The sequence below is a fragment of the Odocoileus virginianus genome, chromosome 24 (genome assembly GCF_023699985.2).
Source record: "Odocoileus virginianus isolate 20LAN1187 ecotype Illinois chromosome 24, Ovbor_1.2, whole genome shotgun sequence".
Lineage (NCBI taxonomy): Eukaryota > Metazoa > Chordata > Mammalia > Artiodactyla > Cervidae > Odocoileus > Odocoileus virginianus.
This window is the reverse complement of record NC_069697.1, coordinates 51,397,158-51,418,300: the sequence shown is the minus strand read 5'-3', so window position 1 is coordinate 51,418,300 and position 21,143 is coordinate 51,397,158. Positions and strand designations below refer to the sequence as shown.

At 47.2% G+C, this 21,143-nt stretch overlaps 1 protein-coding gene and 1 long non-coding RNA gene across 2 annotated transcripts; both read left to right on the top strand.

The window, feature by feature from the left end:
• The first annotated feature begins 2 nt into the window (after positions 1 to 2).
• On the top strand, positions 3 to 4,993 carry LOC139030880 (uncharacterized). Its single transcript, XR_011483327.1, has 2 exons — positions 3 to 422; positions 4,794 to 4,993. It is a non-coding gene; the product is annotated as an uncharacterized lncRNA (long non-coding RNA).
• A 2,723-nt stretch (positions 4,994 to 7,716) lies between these two features.
• On the top strand, positions 7,717 to 20,482 carry INHBC (inhibin subunit beta C). The gene is made up of 2 exons (XM_020878413.2): positions 7,717 to 8,460; positions 17,671 to 20,482. The coding sequence occupies exons 1-2, from the start codon at positions 8,148 to 8,150 to the stop codon at positions 18,414 to 18,416; spliced, it is 1,059 nt and encodes a 352-aa protein (XP_020734072.2). The 5' UTR covers positions 7,717 to 8,147; the 3' UTR covers positions 18,417 to 20,482.
• The last annotated feature ends 661 nt before the right edge of the window (positions 20,483 to 21,143 follow it).

Genomic DNA, 21,143 nt, shown 5'->3' with positions numbered 1-21,143 from the left:
GAAAGGCCGAGTCCGCCCCCCGCTGCGGCCTGCGCCCTACGTCAGCACGTCCGGCGTAGTCGTCACCGCGTCCTGCGCCCGGCGCTTCCGTGCTTCCTGTGTGCCTGTCTCCACGCCTGCGGACGCCCCCTGCGTGTTCACCCACCGACCCGACGCGCTCACTCACGCTCCCTCTGTCGCCGCCGCTGCCTTACCTATGTCTACAGCCGCCAATCCAGATCCACGGCGCCCCTCAGTTCACCTGAAACAGATCAAGCCTGTCAGAGTCACCCTTGATTTAAACATGATACTGATAACTGAAAATTTTAAGTTTACAGAGTACTTTAAAAAGAGCCTTTCACCTAGGACTGTAACTCCTGCTCCCAAAACAGCGTATATGAAGTAGATACTTGTAGTATAAATGGATAAAGATCATGTAGTAGGTAAGTGTCCATTTTTTCCCTGAGGTAAAAATTTAACTCTACATAAAGTAGGTTTCAAATGGGTATATCTTTCCTCTTCTCCTTTGCCTTTCGCTTCTTTTCATAGCTGTGTGTAAGGCCTCCTCAGACAACTATTCCAAAGGAGAAATAAAGCCTTCCTCAGCAATCAATGCAAAAAGAGGAAAACAATGGAATGGGAAAGTCTAGAGATCTCTTCAAGAAAATTAGAGATACGAAGGGAACATTTCATGCAAAGATGGGCACCATAAAGGACAGAAATGGTATGGACCTAACAGAAGCAGAAGATATTAAGAAGAGGTGGCAAGAATACACAGAAGAACTTTACAAAAAAGATCATCATGATGCAGATCATCACGATGGTCTGATCACCATCCTAGAGCCAGACATCCTGGAATGTGAAGTCCAAGTGAGCCTTAGGAAGCATCACCAGTGAACAAAGCTAGTGGAGGTGATGGAATTCCAGTTGAGCTGTTTCAAATCCTGAAAGATGATGCTGTGAAAGTGCCACACTCAATATGTCAGCAAATTTGAAAAACACATCGGTGGCCACGGGACTGGGAAAGGTCATTCATTCCAGTCCCAAAGAAAGACAATGCTAAAGAATGCTCAAACTACCGCACAATTGCACTCGTCTCACGTACTAGTAATGTTCAAAATTCTCCAAGCCAGGCTTCAACAGTACGTGAACCATGAACTTCCAGATGTTCAAGCTGGTTTTAGAAAAGGCAGAGGAACCAGAGATCATATTGCCAATATCTGTTGGATCACTGGAAAAGCAAGAGGGTTCCAGAAAAACATCTACTTCTGCTTTATTGATTATGCCAAAGCCTTTGACTGTGTGGATCACAACAAACTCTGGAAAATTCTCTAAGAGATGGGAATACCAGACCACCTGACCTGTCTCTTGAAAAATCTGTATGCAGGTCACGAAGAAACAGTTAGAACTGGACATGGAACAACAGGCTGGTTCCAAATCAGGAAAGGAGTACATCAAGGCTGTATATTGTCACCCTGCTTATTTAGCTTATATGCCGAATACATCATGTGAAACGCCGGGCTGGATGAAGCAGAAGCTGGAATCAAGATTGCTGGGAGAAATATCAATCACCTCATATATGCAGATGACACTACCCTTTTGGCAGAAAGTGAAGAACTAAAGAGCCTCTTGATGAAAATGAAAGAGGAGAATGAAAAAGCTGGCTTAAAACTCAACATTCAGAAAACTAAGATCATGGCATCTAGTCCCATCACTCCCTGCAAATAGATGGGGAAACAGTGGAAACATTGAGAGACTTTATTTTGGGGGGCTTCAAAATGACTGCAGATGGTGACTGCAGCCATGAAATTAAAAGATGCTTGCTCCTTGGAAGAAAAGTTTGACCAACCTAGACAGCATATTAAAAAGCAGAGACAGTACTTTGCCAACAAAGGTCCGTCTAGTCAAAGCTGTGGTTTTTCCAGTAGTCATGTATGGATGTGAGAGTTGGACTATAAAGAAAGCTGAACACCGAAGAATTGATGGTTTTGAACTGTGATGTTGGAGAAGACTCGAGAGTCCCCTGGACTGCAAGGAGATCCAACCAGTCCATCCTAAAGGAGATCAGTCCTGAATATTCATTGGAAGGACTGATGTTGAAGCTGAAACTCCAATACTTTGGCCACCTGATGCGAAGAACTGACTCATTTGAAAAGACCCTGATGCTGAGAAAGATTGAGGGCAGGAGAAGGGGACGAAAGAGGATGAGATGGTTGGATGGCATTACCGACTCAATGGACATGAGTTTGAGTAGACTCTGGGAGTTGGCGATGGACAGGGAGGCCTGGCATGCTGCGGTCCATGGGGTTGCAGAGTCAGACATAACTGAACGACTGAACTGAACTGAACTAACAGTTGGTTTAAGTCCATCCTGTTTAAAATCACTGCTTCACACCACCACCCTTTAACACACAATTCTTTTTTAAAAGATCATCTTAAATTTGCAACTTCCCCCACACTGTCCATCCTAAGCAGAATCAATTTAGTTACTGATTACATGTATTTGCATCATTTCTTTACTAACTCCCTCAAAGCATTGTAGTCGTACATGGATAGAATTCAGTCGTTACATATTTATTATGTAGTGGTGCTAGTGGTAAAGAACCCACCTGTCAATGCAGGAGATCTAAGAGACAAACAGCTAATATTTGTATTAATATTATATATATATTTATATATACACACACACACACACACAGGGCTTCTCTGATGGCTCAGTGATAAAGAATCCATCTGCCAATGCAGAAGATGGAGGCTAGATCCCTGGGTCAGGAAGATCCCTGGGTCAGGGTTGCAAATGGCAACCCATTTGCGTGTTCTTGCCTGGGAAATCCCGTGGACAGAGGAGCCTGTTGGGCTACAGTCCATAGGGTTGCAAAGGGTCAGACATGATTTAGTGACTAAAGAACAGCAACAAACGTGCTATAATAGGTGTTCAATGTTCTGTGGAAACACATGAAGGAGCGTTTAGTTCTTAGACATAAGTGAGATCAAATGAGCTACAGAGATGCTAAAGGTGAAATTTCAGCTAACCTTGAATAATATAAGTTGGAGTTCATCAGTGAGGCAATGGATACCAACAAGGTTGTAAAGATAAGAAATTCTCCTTTCCTTAAAAAATCAGCAATGTCCAGTTTTTCAACTTGGAGGCAGGAGGCAGTGATGGCCAGGAGGAAATAATCACTAATATTTGTATTCATGTTATGTATGTATGTATGTATATAGGACTTGTATGTATGTATATAGGACTTCCCTGGTGGTTCAGTGGTAAAGAATCTGTCTGCCAATGCAGGAGACATACTCAGGAGATGCAGGTTCTATCCCTAGTTTGGGAAGATCCCCTGGAGAAGGAAATGGCAATCCACTCCAGTATTCTTGCCTGGGAAATCCCATTGTTAGAGAGCCTGGCAGGCTACAATCCATGGGGTTGCAAAAGAATCAGACACAACTTAGGGACTAAGGCAACTAAACAACAACAACAATATATGTACATGGAGTATAGGATATGCAGCATTCTACATCTGTTATTTCAATTTAATCCTCAAAACAGTAGGTATTGCCCTTGTACTCATTTTATAAGAAAAGGAACCCTGGGCTCCCCTGCTGCTGTAATGGATAAGAATCTGCCTGCCAGTGCAGGAGACACCAGTTCGATCCCTGGTCCAGGAAAATTCCACATGCCACGGAGCAACTAAGCCCATGTATCGCAGCCGCGGAGCCTGTGCTCCACAGCAAAGGAAAGCCACTGCCGCGAGAAGCCCGTGCACTGCAGCGAAGAGCAGCTCCCGCTCCCCACAACGAGAAAGCATGCCCAGAAGCAATGAAAAGCTAGCACAGCCAAAAATAAAAGGAGAAAAAAAACTCTAGTTAAAAAAAAAAAAATAAGGAACCCTGGGGCAACAAAGTCCCAGATTTTGAACTGAGACATTTTATCTTCATTAACTGCTCTTAATCACTACACTGTTTGAAATGCAATTGGACACGGTGGGGGCGAGGGGAAGGTAGGGTGAACTGGGAAAATAGCATGGACATGTATAACAGCGGGAAGCTGCTGTTAGCCCAGGGAGCTCAGGCCAGTGCTCTGTAACGCCCTAGAGTGGTGGGGTGGTTGGGAGAGACGCGAGGAGGGGATGTATGCATCCAAACAGCTGATTCACTTTATTGTACAGCGGAAACTAACACAATATTGTAAAGCAATTATACTTTAATAAAATAAAATTCAAAAAGTGAAAAGGGCAGGTTTCAAAGCATCTGTGTGTCATAATGCAGAGTGCATCAGGAGGGCCTTTCAGGGACACATGAAGAACAGCTAAGGAGGAAACGTGAAGCGAACTCTGCTCTGTCTCTCCTGCGTTTGCCAACCTCTTATTTCCCGACTGTTTGTCAGAGAAAAGAGGAGCAGCTGAAATCATCTTAGAGTCTGAGGGCGTCTGGGAAGTACATAATGTCGTTAAGACATGAAACAAATAGCAATGTAACTATTTCTCCCAACCTCCAGGTAAAGTTATATCCAAGAATGAAATTAGGAATATTAAAATGTTAGATATAAGATCAATTCCTATCAGTTGGAAGATTACTAGAAAATAACTACTAATAGGTATAGATTTTCTTTGGGGAATGATGAAATGATTCTCACATTAGATAACAGTGATTTTTGCAGAACTCTGTGAATGTACTAAAAACTGCTGAATTATATACTTTAAAGGGTGAATTTTATGTTATGTGAATTTTTTGTTAAAATTCAGTAAAACCCTTATTTTATAAATAAATAAACCTATACTAGAAATTAAATAATAAATCTGCTTCTATCACAGGTATGAAAACAGAAGAGGGACTTCCCCGGCAGTCTAGTGGTTCAAACTCTGTGCTTCAGTGCAGGGGGTGAAGGTTCCATTCCTGATCAGGAAACTAAATTCCCATACACTTTATGGCAAAAAAAAAAAAAAAAGAAGAAAAAGAAGAAAAGATGAGCCCCTGTTGAAGAGCTAATAAACTGTGACACGCAAAAATTCAACCACGTGTGATGTCTGATAACCAGCCTGTACACTAGCATTTATTCATCCAATAAGTGTTTTGACCACCTGTGTTACAGGTCCTGTGTGCAGTGCTAAGAATATAATGGCAGCAGACGACTTGTTAAGTGACTGCACCGCAGATGGTGACTGGGGGCATGGCATCTAAGGAAGCAGAGTCCAGGAGGGCAAATATTGGCAGAATTTCTTCAGCACATCTAGGGGTGAGGGTACTCTGGCCCACAAACAAATCAATGTAGCAGACTTCCCTGGTGGTCTAGTGGTTAAAAACCGGCCTGCCCATGCAGAGGACACGGTTTTGATCTCTGGTCCGGGAAGATTCCACATGCTAAAGAGCAACTGAGATCATGAGCCACAACTTCTAAGCCTCTGCTCTAGAGCCTGTGTGTTGCAAGAGAAGCCACGCTCCACAACTAGAGAAAGCCCCCATGCAGCAATGCAGCACAGCCAAAAATAAATTTAAAAAAACTTTACCCTATGCAAAGTTAAAATGTATTTTTTTTTCCATTTATTTTTATTAGTTGGAGGCTAATTACTTTACATCATTACAGTAGTTTTTGTCATACATTGAAATGAATTAGCCATGGATTTACATGTATTCCCCATCCCGGTCCCCCCTCCCACCTCCCTCTCCACCCGATCCCTCTGAGTCTTCCCAGTGCACCAGGCCCGAGCACTTGTCTCATGCACCCAACCTGGGCTGGTGATCTGTTTCACCCTAGATAATATACATGTTTCAATGCTGTTCTCTTGAAACATCCCACCCTCGCCTTCTCCCAGAGTCCACAAGTCTGTTCTATACAACTGAGTCTCTTTTTCTGTTTTGCATATAGGGTTATCGTTACCATCTTTCTAAATTCCATATATATGTGTTAGTATACTGTAATGGTCTTTATCTTTCTGGCTTACTTCGCTCTGTATAATGGGCTCCAGTTTCACCCATCTCATTAGAACTGATTCAAATGAATTCTTTTTAATGGCTGAGTAATATTCCATGGTGTATATGTACCACAGCTTCCTCATCCATTCTTCTGCTGATGGGCAAATGTATTTTAAAAAAAAAGTTTGTAGGTGGGAGGGGGGACTGGGATGGGGAATACATGTAAATCCATGGCTAATTCATATCAATGTATAACAAAAACTACTGTAATGATGTAAAGTAATTAGCCTCCAACTAATAAAAATTTAAAAAAAAAAAAAAAAAAGTTTGTAGCAAGAATAATAATAAACTTTAATTAAGAGACTTCCCTGGTGGTCCAGTGGCTAAGACTTTGTGCTTCCAATGCAGGGGGCATGGGTTCGATCCCTGGTGGGGAATCTATGATCCCACATGACGCAAAAGGTGACCAATAAAATGAAACAAAAACACCCTGGTGCAGTCAAATAAATAAATATATAACAACAACCACCAAGAACTTTGTGAAGATGGAAATGGCAACCCACTCCAGTATTTTTGCCTGGGAAATCCCATGGACAGAGGAAACTGGCAGGCTACATTACATGAGATCATAAAGAGTCAGAAACAGCTTAGTGACTAAACAACAACTATACAGATTTTGGATTTCTGTCTTTCAGACCTGTGCAAGAATAAATTTCTATTGTTTTCAGCCAAAAAAACACCTTTAATTAAGCACTTATTCTGTGCCAGCCAGTGTAAGTACCTTATAAAATTATTTAAATTTCAAAACTCTCAGAAAATCATTAAAGATCTGTAATTCCATATTCAAAATCCACAGGGCCAGGAATGTTTCAGAGTTCGGGAAATTTCCGGTTTCAGAAAGGTAAAATGGGGAATTCCCTGGCAGTCTGGTGATTGGGACCCTGCACTTGCACTACCAAGGGCACAGGTTCAATCCCTAGTCCGGGACCTAAGATCCCACAGGCCATGGGGTACGTGGCCAAAACATAAAAATAGAAAAGTAAAATGGTACATATATTAATCACCCATAATCAATATTTCTGGAGTAAAAATGTATACATAGTCTCCAGGATGAGTTTTTAAAAGACCACAAATAACCACACTTCTCTTCAGGTCAGGTTTAGCTGCCATATGAACTACCTCCAAAGTAGTATAGATTACAAGGTTTTTGGATTTTGGAATCATGAATAATCACTTTTCCCATTTCTCTGATGAAGAAATTGAAGTAAGAGAGGTCAGGTTGCTTGCCCACAGTCATACGGCTTATGAAAGGAAGAGACAGAATTTTAACCCAGGCCATCTGGCTTGAAAACCTTTATTCCTAACTCCACCTGCCCACCCCTGCCAGGTAAATCCCGGCTGTGGACGCAGAGGCTTGTCCTTGGAGACCTGCTACTCAGGACCTTTGGGGTAGAACACCAGGAATTCTGAGAAATCTCAGAATGTATTTTCCTGAAGAGGAGAAACCTGCAAGTCTGAGGCAGTCTAGATCTCACGCTCCTTCTCCACTTCAGACCTCCCTCTGCGGACCCAGAAGACCTGGCTAGAACGGTGCTCTTGCCCTCCTTTAACCGTCAGACTGGAGGTGACTGTGAGCCCCACAGGGCAAAACCCAACCCCGGGCTACAAAGGAGTGTGGACTGTGAGCCTCTGGGAGGGGGGAGAGGGCGGCAGGGCTTTGAGAAGGCCCAGGCAGCGGAAAATGAACTCTCCACAACCTACATGACAATGACCTACAGTGTCCTGCCCATGACCCCCTCACGTTTGAAAGCCATGTTCTAACGTTCTATCTTTAAACCTCTGATCTCCACACCCCACTCCCACCCCCTACTGCCAGGCTTCCGAGCAAGGCCATCAATCCGAAGAGGAATTTCATCTCTGACCTTTGTCCCCAGGCCTGGCGGCCCACACGGGTAACCCACTCTCTCCCAAAGTTGGCCGAGGGACAGCCGAAGCAACCTCGCCTCACATCCCCCACGCTGCACTTTCGTTGACGATGAGGCTTCTGCCAGGTTCTACCTGTAACTGACTTCATCTCTCAAGCTGGAGGTTTGACTGCGCTACCCACTACAGCCAGCGTTCATGCCAGCTGGACACACTTTGCTTCCGGGGCCCCCGGCGGCCGGCAGGGAAGGAGCGGAGACCACAGCTGGAGACCCTGAATCCCGGGGTTGCAGCTCTGTCTCAGGCGCGGAGCTCAAGCAGGCCCCTTGGCGATGATCTGCTCCTTGTTCCTGGCCGTCCTGGTCCTGGCTGCAGCCACGGGGGCCGCTCCCAGAGCTGACAGGCAGTGTCCGGCCTGCGGGGAGCCGGCCTTGGACGTGGAGAGCCACCGGGAGCTGCTGCTTAACCTGGCCAAGAGGCGCATCTTGGCCCAGCTGCGCCTCAGCCGGCGCCCCACCCTGGGCCGGCCGGTGTCCCGAGCTGCCCTGCGGGCTGCGCTGCAGCGCCTCCACGGGCCCCCGCAGGGGGCGCTTCCGGAAGCCGGCGGGGGCCAGGAGTATGACATCATCAGCTTTGCCGAGACAGGTGGGTTCTTGGCCTGTAGATCTTCCCCCAAACTCCATCTCCTCAGGAAGCAAAGAGCTTCCTCCCTGGTATCTAACCTCCGACTTTCTCCCCAAAGCCATCCCAACTCTGGCCTCCCACAGCCTATAGTCTCCTAATCCCAGGCTCCCAACCCCCACCCACCCAAGCGCTCCCTTACAGTTTAGACTTGACCCATGGGCACCTGAGAAGTGGGCACCTTTCACTTCTCTTTGAGACTGCCTACCCCATCTCCCCTGGTTCCTCTCTCTGCAGGCCCCAAACACTTCCACAGGCTGTGATGTGAGCCCAACCACTTCCTGAGCCTGGACTCAGGGTCTGGGAACTGCAGAGTCTGTCCCTCCTCTGGCCCCAGGATCCAGTCTGTCTGTACCCCGTCCCCCCCCTCCCCAGATACCTCATTTGGGTAAAAGGTAGAAAAGTGAAAAACTCCGATTACAATTTCGCTCCACTGACTCCTGTCCTCTTGCTTGGTGACCTTGGGTCCACATCAGAACAGGGTCAAAATGGGGCTCAGAAAGGTCTTTAAAGGATAGATCAAAACGGGGGCGGGGGTAGAGAATTTAGTGGGCAGCTGGAGAGAATATCAGGAATTCAGAGGCAGGGGATTCTTTGCTGGTCCAGAGGTTTTGGAGTAGGAAATGGCAGCCCGTTTCATTTTTCTTGCTGGAAAATTTCATGGATGCAGCCTGGTGGGCGGGCTGCAGTCCATGGGGTCACAGACGTGACTGAGCATGCATGCCAGTGGCTTAGGACTCTGCACCCTCATGGCTGAGGGCCCAGGTTCAATCCCTGGCTGAGGAACTGAGATCTTAGATCTCAAAAGCCTCAAGGTGGGGCCAAAAAAAAAAAAAAAAGAATTCAGAGATAAGATCTGAGAAACAGAACTTAAACAAATGATCTCTCTTGCCTCTGAGCTTCTTGCAAGTTTGTCTTAGGTTTAGAAGGCCCTTCCCAATCCTGGTCCCTTTCCTTTGGTCAGCATTTACTTCCTTCAAGACCCAGCACTCCTATCCTGAAAGCGCCCACCCTGACTTGAGGCTGAGGGGCCCCCTCTCCTGTGGCTCCCATAGCCTCACCCGGAACCTGGACCTTCCTTGTGGAATTGCCTGTTTCCAGGTTTTCTATGAAGTCTGTCTTCCCATAGAATTCAACCCCTTGAGTTCAGGAACTGCCATTTATTCCTCACATTACCACCAGAGACTAGTATGTAGTGGAAATAACTAACACTTATACAATATTTGGGCTTCCCCGGTGGCTCAGTGGTAAAGAACCTGCCTGCAGTGCAAGAGACACACAAGACTGGGGTTCGATCCCTGGGTCGTGAAGATCCCCTGGAGGAGGACATGGCAACCCACTGCAGTATTCTTGCCTGGAGAATCCTATGCACAGAGGAGCCTGGCAGGCTACAATCCATAGGGTTGCAAAGAGTCGGACGTGACTGAAGCGACTAAACACGCACATGTACAATGTTTACAGTGTCCTAAGCCTTTTACAGATACTAACTCCTTAAGAGGCTCTCAAGTCAGGTAGGCAAATACTATTGTTGTCTGTATTTTAGAAGTTATGAAACTGAGGCTCAAAGAGGTTGAGTAGCTAGCTCAAGGTCATATGACCAGTAGGTGGTAGAACCAGACAGCCTAGGTCTCAAATCCATGACCTTGACCATCATACCACTCTGCCTCTTGCAAACAGAGTGGATGCTTGACAAACAACCAAACCATTCTGTAGGTCAGCTTGACCATGTCTAGAGTCCCCAGTGATGAATGAGACCCTATTCCAGCTCAAAAAAGGGTTTCTGCTCATAATACAGAACACAGACTCTGGAGCCAGATAAACTGGGCTCAAATTCCAGCTCAGCCACTTATTGATATATGTCCTGGGTTGTTGATAGTTTTCTCATTTGCAGAACAGAGATAATGAGAGGGTAGTTGAGAGAACTGAGTGAACTAATTAATGTACTTAGAAAGGATGGGCTTCCCTGGTGGCTCAAAAAGTAAAGAATCTGCCTGCAATGCAGAAGACCCAGGTCAATCCCTGGGTCAGGAAGATCCCTTGAAGAAGGGAATGGCAACCCACCCCAGTATTCTTGACTGGAGAAACCCACGGGCAGAGGAGCCTGGCAGACTGCAGTACGTGGGGTTGCAAAGAGTTGGACACGACTGAGCGACTGACACTTTCACTTTCTTTCACTTAGAAAGGAGAAGGTGTGAGGGAACTTAGAAGACTCAGCTCCTGCCCATAAAAGGTTTAATTGATACTGCTAGGAATAAATTATTTAGAATACAAGGCAGAATGAAATGAATGCTGGATATGGACACAGGTACTTCAGGGCCAGAAGTCAGTCACTGGGCCTGGCAGGACAGGCGAGTCTTTCAGAAGTTTACAAATAGGCTAGATTGCACAGGAAGTCTAACATCAGTGGGTGAAAAATGGTCAACAACATCCTAAACGGAAACACACGGTAAAAATCTGAAGAAATGGACTGCATTTGGAGCTGAAGGCAGTTTGGAGTGGATGAACACAAAGTGGACAGTGGCCATGAAACCTTGAGTCCTTTGAACACCACAATCCTGGTTGTTTTTATTGTTTTTTGCTGTTACCATCCTATCTGCTACTAAGCCTTATGAATTCATTTTGTTCAGTATCTATTTTATTTTTTGTTGCATTGGGCCTTCACTGCTGTGGCTTCTCTTGCTGCAGAGCGCACGCTCCAGGCGTGAGGGCTTCAGGGGTTGCAGCGCGTGAGCTCAGTCGTTGTGGCTCATGGGCTCCCAAGCGCGGGCTCAGTCACTGCAGCTCGTGGGGCTAGTTGCTCCTTGCGTGTGGGATCTTCCCGGCTCACAGGTCGGATCCCTGTCCCTTGCACTGGCAGGTGGCTTCTTCACCTCTGTGCCTCCTGGTCGGCTTTTCTCACCTTTGTGTCCCTGATGCTTGGCCCAGGTCCTGGCACACTGTGGCAGGAATGACCATTACCAGGTGTTTATTGTACCTGCCTCCTCTCAGTTAATCCTGGCATAAAGTAGACTTTATCATTCCCTGGTCACTCAGACGGCAAAGAATCTGCCTGCAATGCCAGAGACCCAGATTCTATCCCTGGGTCAGGAAGATCCCCTGGAGAAGGAAATGGCAACCCACTCCAGTATTCTAACCTGGAGAATTCCACGGACAGAGGAGCCTGGCAGGCTACAGTCCACGGGGTCACAAAGAGTGGCTAACATTTTATCATTCCCATCTTAGGAATGCAGAAACTGAAACTTGAAGAAGATAATTTACATGGTCAAGGTCATACAGCTTACAAAGGGCAGAATTCAAACACAGTTCTCTCTGACTTTAAAGTCTATATACTTTCCATATTTGCTAATCAATGAATGAATACAACATTTGGGCTGAGGGGGTGTGACCCAAAATGACCTTTGGAACTGAGAATGACTGATCCCTGGATCCTATCTTTTTATATTTAAATATTTTAGTTTCAAGTTTTCATTCCAACTTAAGCTATCATCTCCACCACTGTGTGAAAGAGAAGATCTGAGAGTTGTTCTTGCTAGAGATACAAAGAGAAAGAGCTTGGGGCCCCGGAGAAACCAGGGGAAGAATCTCCAGTGGTGTCCTGACGCTGGCTCAGACTGGTTCTTGAGGCCTGATGGTGAACATCTGCCAGCTGTGCACCTAGTGGTGCCACACTGGCATCTGAAAGTGGCCAGAGTAGGAGAACGTATTCCTCAGAAACTGGCTAACGCTATCAGTCAGCGCCTTTTCCCCCCACTCTGGAATCCAGTTGTTAAATATTTACCAGCACAACACTGCCTTTGACCTAAAAATTCAAGTTATCTGCTTCCCACATACCTAACGTACAATGCTGAGACAGGAATGGAATAACCATAGTAGATACACCTGTTCAAAATGGGAGACAGGGGAGGAAGACGCAGAGCAGTCACTGGTCCATGAAAATTCTACCCTCAGTCTGGAGTTCCTTTGGTTAAGGCCTTTCCCACCATTGCTCTCCTAGGCTTCTAGATCCACTCTCTCAACCTATAGTGCCAGCCCCAGATGTCTTTCCTTTTAAATGAAAAGTGGCCTGTGTTTGCAGCTGAGCAGTTTTTTCAGCCTGCATCTGCCCAAAAGAGTTGGGGGCCTGGAGACCTGGAGACTCCTTTTCATTCTGAGTAATTTCTATCTCTTTTAGTCCAAATTGGTGCTGCTTTCACTATTGAAGTTCTCTTTAACACTCTGTGGGCCTTCTAAATAATAAATTATAGTCTACTCAGTCAGACAAAAGGCCCTCCATTCTATCAAGACAGATGCCTGTCTTTAGGTTACAAGTCAGGGTGTTGGGGGATAAGATTCTTAGAAGCCCTTCTGTCTAGCTGAGAGAATCTATAGAGAAACATCTTACATTTTAGATCTTTGAACTTCCCTGGTGGCCCAGTGATTAAGACTCCATGCTTCCACTGCAGGAGCACTGGTTCCATCCCTGGCTGAGGAACTAGTGTGACCAAGGGAAAAAAAAATCTTAGCAAAGATGTTAGATCCTAACAAAAGGTCTTAGAGCTTACCCTTTACTGTTTTGATCATAACTCTGAAGCCATGTTTTACCTGCAGTGTCCTGGGGTTGATTTTTGCCCTGAGACCATTTCTTAGTTTGAGAACCTTTTGCCAGAGTTGAGGAATGAAGAAATATTTTATTGTTCAATCTAACAAGTCCTGTTGGAAAGTTTTTCTCTAAATTCTGCTTGAACATTGAACAGTTCCTTTTTTAGTTCATCTCACTCTTGAGATGCCTTATCATAGGCAGCTAAAATAAGCCAATTGGCACTTTCAACATTCTGCCCAGAAATATCTTTAGCTAAATTCACAACTTTGTTAGATACCATTTCTAGCTTCCAAGTTACCAGAGATGATAGCCAATACATAACACAGGTTCCCCTTTCTCTAGCTTCCAACAGCGATCCCTTCCCTGTCCTTCCTGCTTCACCAACAGTCTCCCTGCTGTCCTTCCATCCCTGGTCTGCCACCCTGTCCTGAAGCCTGTCTGCATATTTTAAGCCTTCGCTATGGTGTACCCACTTCAGATACTTATTTCTGTGTTAGTTATCCATTATTAGAGCAGATCAGCTCAAACATTGAGGCTTAAAGGAAAAAATCAGTATTTTCTGTGATTTTGTAGTTTGACTGGACTTATTCTGGACAGTTCTTTCACTTGATGTGGGATTGCTGAGGTCATTCAAGTAATTGCGTTCTCAGATAGGGCTAAAATCTCTAGGATGGCCTCTGATCTTCCGAAGTCTCTCTCCACATGGATTCTCACCATTCCATAGTCTAGCCAAAGTGTCTTTAAAGCATTTAGAGGTTTCCTGGACTCCTCTGGCAGTCCAGTAGTTAAGACTCCACACCTCCAATACAGGGGGCGCAGGTTCAATAACCAGTCAGGGAACTAAGGTCCCACATGCAGCCAAATGAAAAGAAGCAATTTAAAATAAAGGTTTCAAAAAAATAAAAAATAAATAAAGGTTTCCTTCCAAGAGGAGGAAGCCTCAAAGTACTTATTAAGTACTTATTAAGCATCTACTTGCACTGTGCTTGCCTACCTCTCGTTGGCCAAATCAAGTCATGGGCCAAGCCCAGAATTAATATGGGAAGGGTTTGCATAAAACTGTGAATATTGGGAGGCGTTGTTCACCGATGGTCAGCGATGTAGAAGTCCACCACAGCCCCTGCTGGTTCTGTGTCTGCGTGCTATGACTGGGGTGACTTAAGAGGTTCTGAAAGGTTAGGGCGCTTAGGGACCTAACAAGAAAAGATTTCCTGAGCCAATCAGACTCTTCTTTTAGGATTTTGGAATTGGAACACTAAAGAATTAGATCACTTAGCTAGCAAGAGCTAAGTTAAAAGTTCTGTAGACTCAGGAGTGGGGGCCACCGTTTAGAGACTTGAGGAAGCTCACAGCGAGGGAAAAGAGGTAGATCCAAAGAAAGAGAAGAAGGGAGTAGACTTCCACAGGGAAACTGAGATGACTGAGATCTTGCAGACTGTCAGAGCTGTCTAGAACAACCATATTCCAGGCTCTACAATTCACACCAAGTCTAGTTGAATTTTAGTTTCTGTTCTTTTATGCCCATGAGTGTATCAGTGACATTCCCACAATAAAGCATTCTTTACTTAAAACAAATTTTAAAAAAGGGTCACTAAGGCCAAAGCATAATGGCATTTAATTGCCTCCTAAAACAGGTGTATTCATCAATAAGTCTTTTTAAACTATGAATTTTATGATCTAGCCTTTTGGAAAATAATTCTGATGTCAGCATAAAATAAGAATGAAAGACCTGACTTCCCTGGCAGTCCGGTGGTTAAGACTTTACCTTTCAACACAGGAGATGGGGATTCAAACCCTGCTCAGGGAATTAAGATCCCACATGCCTCGAAGCTGAAAAACCAAAGCATAAACCAGAAGCTATGTTGTAACAAGTTCAAAACAGACTTTAAAAATGGTTCATTAAGAAAAAAAAGAATTAAAAAAAGAATGAAAAGCCATCCACTCAAAAAGTGTTTATTGAATGCCTATTATGTACCAGGTGCTAGGGATACAGTGGTGAGCCACACAGACACAGTCTGTGCCTTTGTGGAGTTTACATTCTGGCTGGGAGTGGGGATGGGGGAAGAAGCAGGAAGGAGAAGCATATAGTCAACGAATGAACCAAAAAGCCAAGATGATTACAGAGCTTGACAGTGGCTATAAAGACCAGTTAAACAGCATGGCATATTAAAGAGATGAGGGTAAAGTTGAAGGCTGTTTTAGCTAGGTCAGTCAGGGAAGCCCCTCTAAAGAAGCAGATTTGAGCTGAATGGCAAGAAGGAGCCAGTCATTCAACATTCCTGGAAAGACATTCCAGGCAGGGGACATAGCAAGTGCAAAGACCATGAGGTGGGTCCGTGCTTCGTAAGAGTTCAAGGAGCAGGAAAAACCAGCACAGGTAGAATATAGCCATTAAGTGGTGGAATGCCCAATCATGCAAGTTTTCTAGGCTGTGTGTGCACTAAGTTGCCGGAGTTGTGTCTGACTCTGGGTGTCCACGGACCATAGCCCGCCAGGCTCCTCTGTCCATGGATTTCTCTAGGGAAGAATGTCAAGGGGTTTATTTATTCTAACTTTGGCTGTTCTGAGTCTTCACTGCAGTGTGCAGGCTCTTCCTTGTGGTGACTGGGTTTCTCCAGTTGTGGCACTAGGGATTAGCTGCACCACAGCATGTGGGATTTAGCTCCCCGAGGATCAGAGATTGAACTCACGTCCTTTGCATTGGAAGGTGGATTCTTAACCACAGGACCACCAGGGAAGTCCCTGTTAAGGGGTTTAGATTTTATTCAAATAGCAATGGGAAGCCTTTGAAGGGTTTTAGGCTGAGAGGATTAAGCTGATCAGATTTATGCTATAAAAAAATTACTCTGGGACTTCCCTGGTGGTCCAGTGGTTAAGACTCCGTGCTTCAACTGCAGTAGGTGTGAGTTCGATCCCTGGTTAGGGAACTGAGATCCCACATGCCACATAACACAGCCAGAAAAAAAAAAAATTACTCTGACTAATGTGGTTTTGTGGGCAAGAGTGAACCAACCACTTGGCAAGCTTTTGCCATAGTTCAGGAAAAAGATGATTGTGGGTTGAACTAATGTATGGTAGAGGAGGTGGGGTTAAGTGAAATTATATTATGAACTGGAGATATAGTTGACAGGTCTGTCTGCAGATTATTTCAAGGAAGGGAATGAGGGCAAGCAAGACTTTGGTTTAAGCAATACTTTTATAGGGAAGGGGAAGATTGAAGAAGGAACAGGTTTGAGTTGGGGGTTGGGGAGGATAAACCTAGAGTTCTTCTCTGAACTTGAAAAGTTTGAGATAGCATTTGGATATCCTAATGGAATATCAGATCTGCGGCTGGATATACAAGCCTGAGGCTCAGGGAGAGGTCAGGGCCACAGATATAGGTATCTAGGGAGTTATCAGCATATAGATGAAATTGAAAGCCAAGGGAATTGATGGGATCTTTCTGGGAGAGAGTGCAGATAGAGAAGAGAAGGGAGTTGAGGACCTCCAAACATTTAGAGGTCAGGCAAGCTGTCAGCCAAAGAGACCAAGATAGAGCAGCCAGAGTCACGAAAGCCGAGAGAAGGAAATATCTCCAGAAGCAGGGAGTGGTCAACCGTGTCCAACACCTGCTTGAAGTCCAGGTAAGGGGAATATAGAGATGGAACCATCTGGATACGGCAACGTGGAAGGTGTTAGTGATCCTGACAAGAGCAGGAGTGGCGGGGACAGAAATCCAACTAATGTGTTTCAGGAGGTCAGGTGAGAGATGAAGAGGGGAAATCGGGTAACAGGTACAGGAAGAAATGCAGAGCCATTTTTTTTGGTCGAGCTACACAGCATGTGGGATCCTAGTTCCTTGACCAGGAATTGAACCCACACCCCTCGAACTATAAGCATGGAGTCGTAACCACTGGACAGCCAGGTAAGTCCTTATGCCAGTCATCAGAACCACTCTGGTGAGGAACTGGCTGTGGAGAATAAGGGAGGTGATCTTAGGGTTTCTAAAGGTGATAAGCAAAGCAATGGTGTCACCTATTCTAAGAACAGAAAGAGAGGTGTGTGGGGAGGAAAACGACGATTTCTGCATTCCTACAGAATGTGGCAAAATCAAGCAGTTAGAAGTTTAGGCCTGAAGCTTGGTGATTCCCAAGGTGCAAAATGGTCTGGACTGGACTGACAGATTCGGGAATCACCAGCCTAAGGTTTGTGCTGGCTGCCCGCAACCGTGGGTCAGGGCTCCCCTCAGTGTAGAGTAAGAGGAAGTAGGACTTCCCTGGGGGTCCAGTGGTTAAGACCCCGAGCTTCCGCTGTAGGGGGTCGGGTGGGCATGCTCTATCCCTGGTTGGGGAAATAAGGGTTAAAAAAAAAAAAAGAGGAAAGAAAAGTCAGAGAAAGAAAAGCCAGTAAAGAAAATTAAGCAAAATAATAATAATAATAATAAGCAAAAAAAAGAGAAGGAAAGAAAATTGAGTATCGTGAGAGAGCTGTGAGGAGAGATCTTTAAGAAGGAAAGGGCCCTTAACAAGCCAGGACTGTGGCTGAGAAGGAGCGCGGGGAGGTAGCAGGCGGGACAGACACTCGGGGCAGAATGACGGGGCTTTTCGTGTCCGCAGGCCTCTGCAACACCACCCAGACGCGTCTGGATTTCCACTTCTCCTCTGGCAGCTCAGCTGGCGGCCTGGAGGTCCAGCAGGCCCGCCTCATGTTCTTTGTGCAGCTCCCTCCCAATACCAGCTGCACTCTGAAGGTGAGGGTCCTGGAGCTCAGCCCACGTGACACCAACCTCACCTCGGCCACTCAGCACCTGCTGGAGGTAGACGACAGTGGTTGGCACCAGCTTCTCCTGGGGCCTGAAGCTCAGACTGCCTATAGCCTGGGGCACCTGGCCCTGGAGCTGGCCCCCGAAGGGCAGGTGGCCTGGAGCCCCGTCATCCTGGCGGGGGCTGCGCACAGGCCTTTCGTGACAGCTCGGGTGAGAGTCGGGGGCAAGCACCGGGTTCGCCGTCGAGGCATCAACTGCCAGGGCAGGTCCAGGATGTGCTGTCGACAGGAGTTCTTCGTGGACTTCCGGGAGATCGGGTGGCACGACTGGATCATCCAGCCTGAGGGCTACGCGATGAACTTCTGCACGGGGCACTGCCCCCTGCAGGTGGCGGGCATGCCCGGCATCGCCGCCTCCTTTCACACCTCGGTGCTCAACCTTCTCAAGGCCAGCACGGCTGCCGGCTCCACCGGAGGCGGGTCCTGCTGTGTGCCCACCGTCCGGCGCCCCCTCTCTCTGCTCTACTATGACAGAGACAGCAACATCGTCAAGACTGACATTCCTGACATGGTGGTAGAGGCCTGTGGGTGCAGTTAGTCTGTGGGTACAGGCAGCTGGGGTGGGGGACAGGCAAACACACCCTGACGGAGCCGCTCTTCCTCCATAGTACGGTGTGGCCCTCCTCCTGCCGCTGTCCAGAAGCAACTCGGGGAAATGATCCCCACTTGGATGTGACGAGACCTTCACCTAGGGAGGGCCACTGTGATCTAAGAAGAGCCATGTACCGTCTTCATAATGACCAGCCCCTTTCCTAGAGCAGAGTCCATTCAGCAAGCCCCATGTGCTCAACCGCCACCCCAGGGGCCCTGATGCATCTCCAGCCATGAGCAGGGCCATCTGAGTCCCAGACAGACACCCACAGCCCAACTGCAATCCCGCCCACCATCCCCTGTGCCTCCTGCCCTTTCTACCGCGCGTCCCCCGCTGCAGGATGAGTTGGCCAGCCCCATTCCCTGCTTTTCTGGATCTCCAGACAGTCCCTCCCTTAGATTCACTAAACATTACATCCTCTCTATGTCTTGAGCCCTTTTCCCTAAAGCCTCTCTTGGCATGCCTTCATTCACTCTTTGTCCTTCTCCATTTGGCTCTATACCCTTGGGGGCTGACTCACCTGAGTTCCTTTGGCCTCTGGCTTCCTGCTGAGTTTGACTGGCCTAGCAAACTAGCAAGAATGGAAAGCTCTTACAAGCCAAGAGCGTGGAAGCAGGGATACCAGAACTCGGCGGAGCTGGAGCTGTGGAGGGAGTGGGGAGCTAGACAGGAAGTGTGGGGATATGGACACGGCCACAGTCACACGGAACCATGGAACCTAGGCAGAGGGAGAGGAGTAAGAACCACGCCGGCCTCTGCCTCCTCTTAGCTTTTGATCTGCCTTTTGTGAGCTCCTGATGCTGCAACATCCCTCCTCCGTCCCCTTAACCCTGCCCATACCTCTGAAAAGAGGCCCTTCATTGAGTCTTCTTAGTGATGCAAACATCGACAGCTGAGTGGGTCTTTTATTTCCTGCCAGGACCCTGCCGGGCACACCCCCCCCCACACCCATGACGCAGAGCCTGCCTGCCCTGCCCACTTTCCTCTCCTAACAGTCTCCTTAGGGCTGAACTTTCTGTCTGTCCCACACATCATGACTCCTCCTTCCCCAGGCTGCCTCCTTTCTTAGGTCCCGTCTTACTTCCTAGAGCCATCCTCACTGGTCTTCCGGCTAATAAAGACCTGGGCTTTACCTGCTCCTGGCCTCCCTCTGTCCTTGCTCCGAGAGATGAGACAGATCCCTGTTCAACCAGCAAGTAGGTGACAACCTGTGGGCATGCACGTGGTGGGAGGCAGAGACAAGGCAGCCTGCATTCACTGACCCTCAGGGCTCTCACCAGGAGTCCCGTCTGGGAGATGGAGCTGGCCAAGGGCCACTTGCTTGGGATGGGGAGAAGAAAAGGAAAGTCTGGGGAGAGGAGAGGGAGGCATTGCTCTGAGACTGGGTCTTCTCCAGACCTTTGCCCTCTCCCCCCACCATCCCCCCCGCTTCAGCTGGACAGCCCTGAACCATGGGGTCGATATTGTCTGCAACCCAAGGCCGAGATTGTGCAAGACCCGTGTGTCCTTTGGGAAACGTGATGTCTGTGTTTGTTCAGCATATAACCCCCTCCTATCCAGGTCTGAGGTCCCTGGAAAAGGCACCGTAAAGGAGAAAGTCTGAAAGAGACCTCCTGGAGAAAGGCAAATCTGAGCTGCGGGCTTCGTGAGCAAACGCTTACTCGCTCAGAAGTTCTCTGTCCTTTGACTTTATGAGATCTTCACCTAAGGAGAGACTCTAAGGAAGCCTTCTGGTGCTTGGCCACCCTCTTCCACCACTGTCTCCCACCCCAAATCCAGCCCCTCCCAGATCTCACCACCCTCCTTCCAACTATAGCTTCAGTCCCCAGGGTGAAGACTACGGTGAGGTCAAGTGAGGTACTTGCCTTGGAGACAGAATTTTAAGGGGATGTCAAAAATTCCATCAGTCAAGATAAATAATATTTTAACGCAATATTTTTTAAAAAATCAATGCAAAAATATCCAAGATGAACAGAATAGCAAATTTTAAAATAAACTAAATGTAACAGGAATCAGTATTATTCCTTCTCTTTTTTGGTTCTGCTCTTCACAAAAAAGAAAGAGTGGAATTGTCCTCTTCCCAACCTTTTGCTCCAGCGTTCCCTGGGCCCTGACACTCGGCTCCTCAGGCTTTTCTCTGTAGGCTCCCTCTACTTCCTCACCCACTCTCAAGCCTGTCGCTACCCCCCAGCCCCCAGCCAGGTTGGTGGTAGGGCGGGCCTGTGAGGCAGATGGCTGGGGTATTTATAACCTGGGAGCACTTCTTGGGAAAAGTGACTAAGATGCTAAGAGCGTATTTATAGCTGGCTTCTGACGTAAGCGTCACTGGGGGGGTAGGGGAGGCCAGGCACGGCAGCAAGAGGGTGAGAAGAGCTGGGAATCGGGGCACCTGATGGAGAGCGCAGGGGAGGACTGCGGTCGGCGACTCCCGCAGTCACTTCTGGACGCTCCCTTGACTCCGGCTCACCCACCGGTGAGCCCTCGGAGACAGCGCCACAGGCAGAAGCCTCGCTTCGCAGTTCTAGGGGCCAGACCCCAGGGGGTAGAGAGGGCTGTCACTCACAGACTTGACCGACAGAGAGGGCGCTGGCCGCTGGGGAGAGCCCTGGACAGTGGGACTTGAATATGACTCCAGATCGAGGGAGAAAGGCAGGGCGGAGAGAGGGTCGAGAA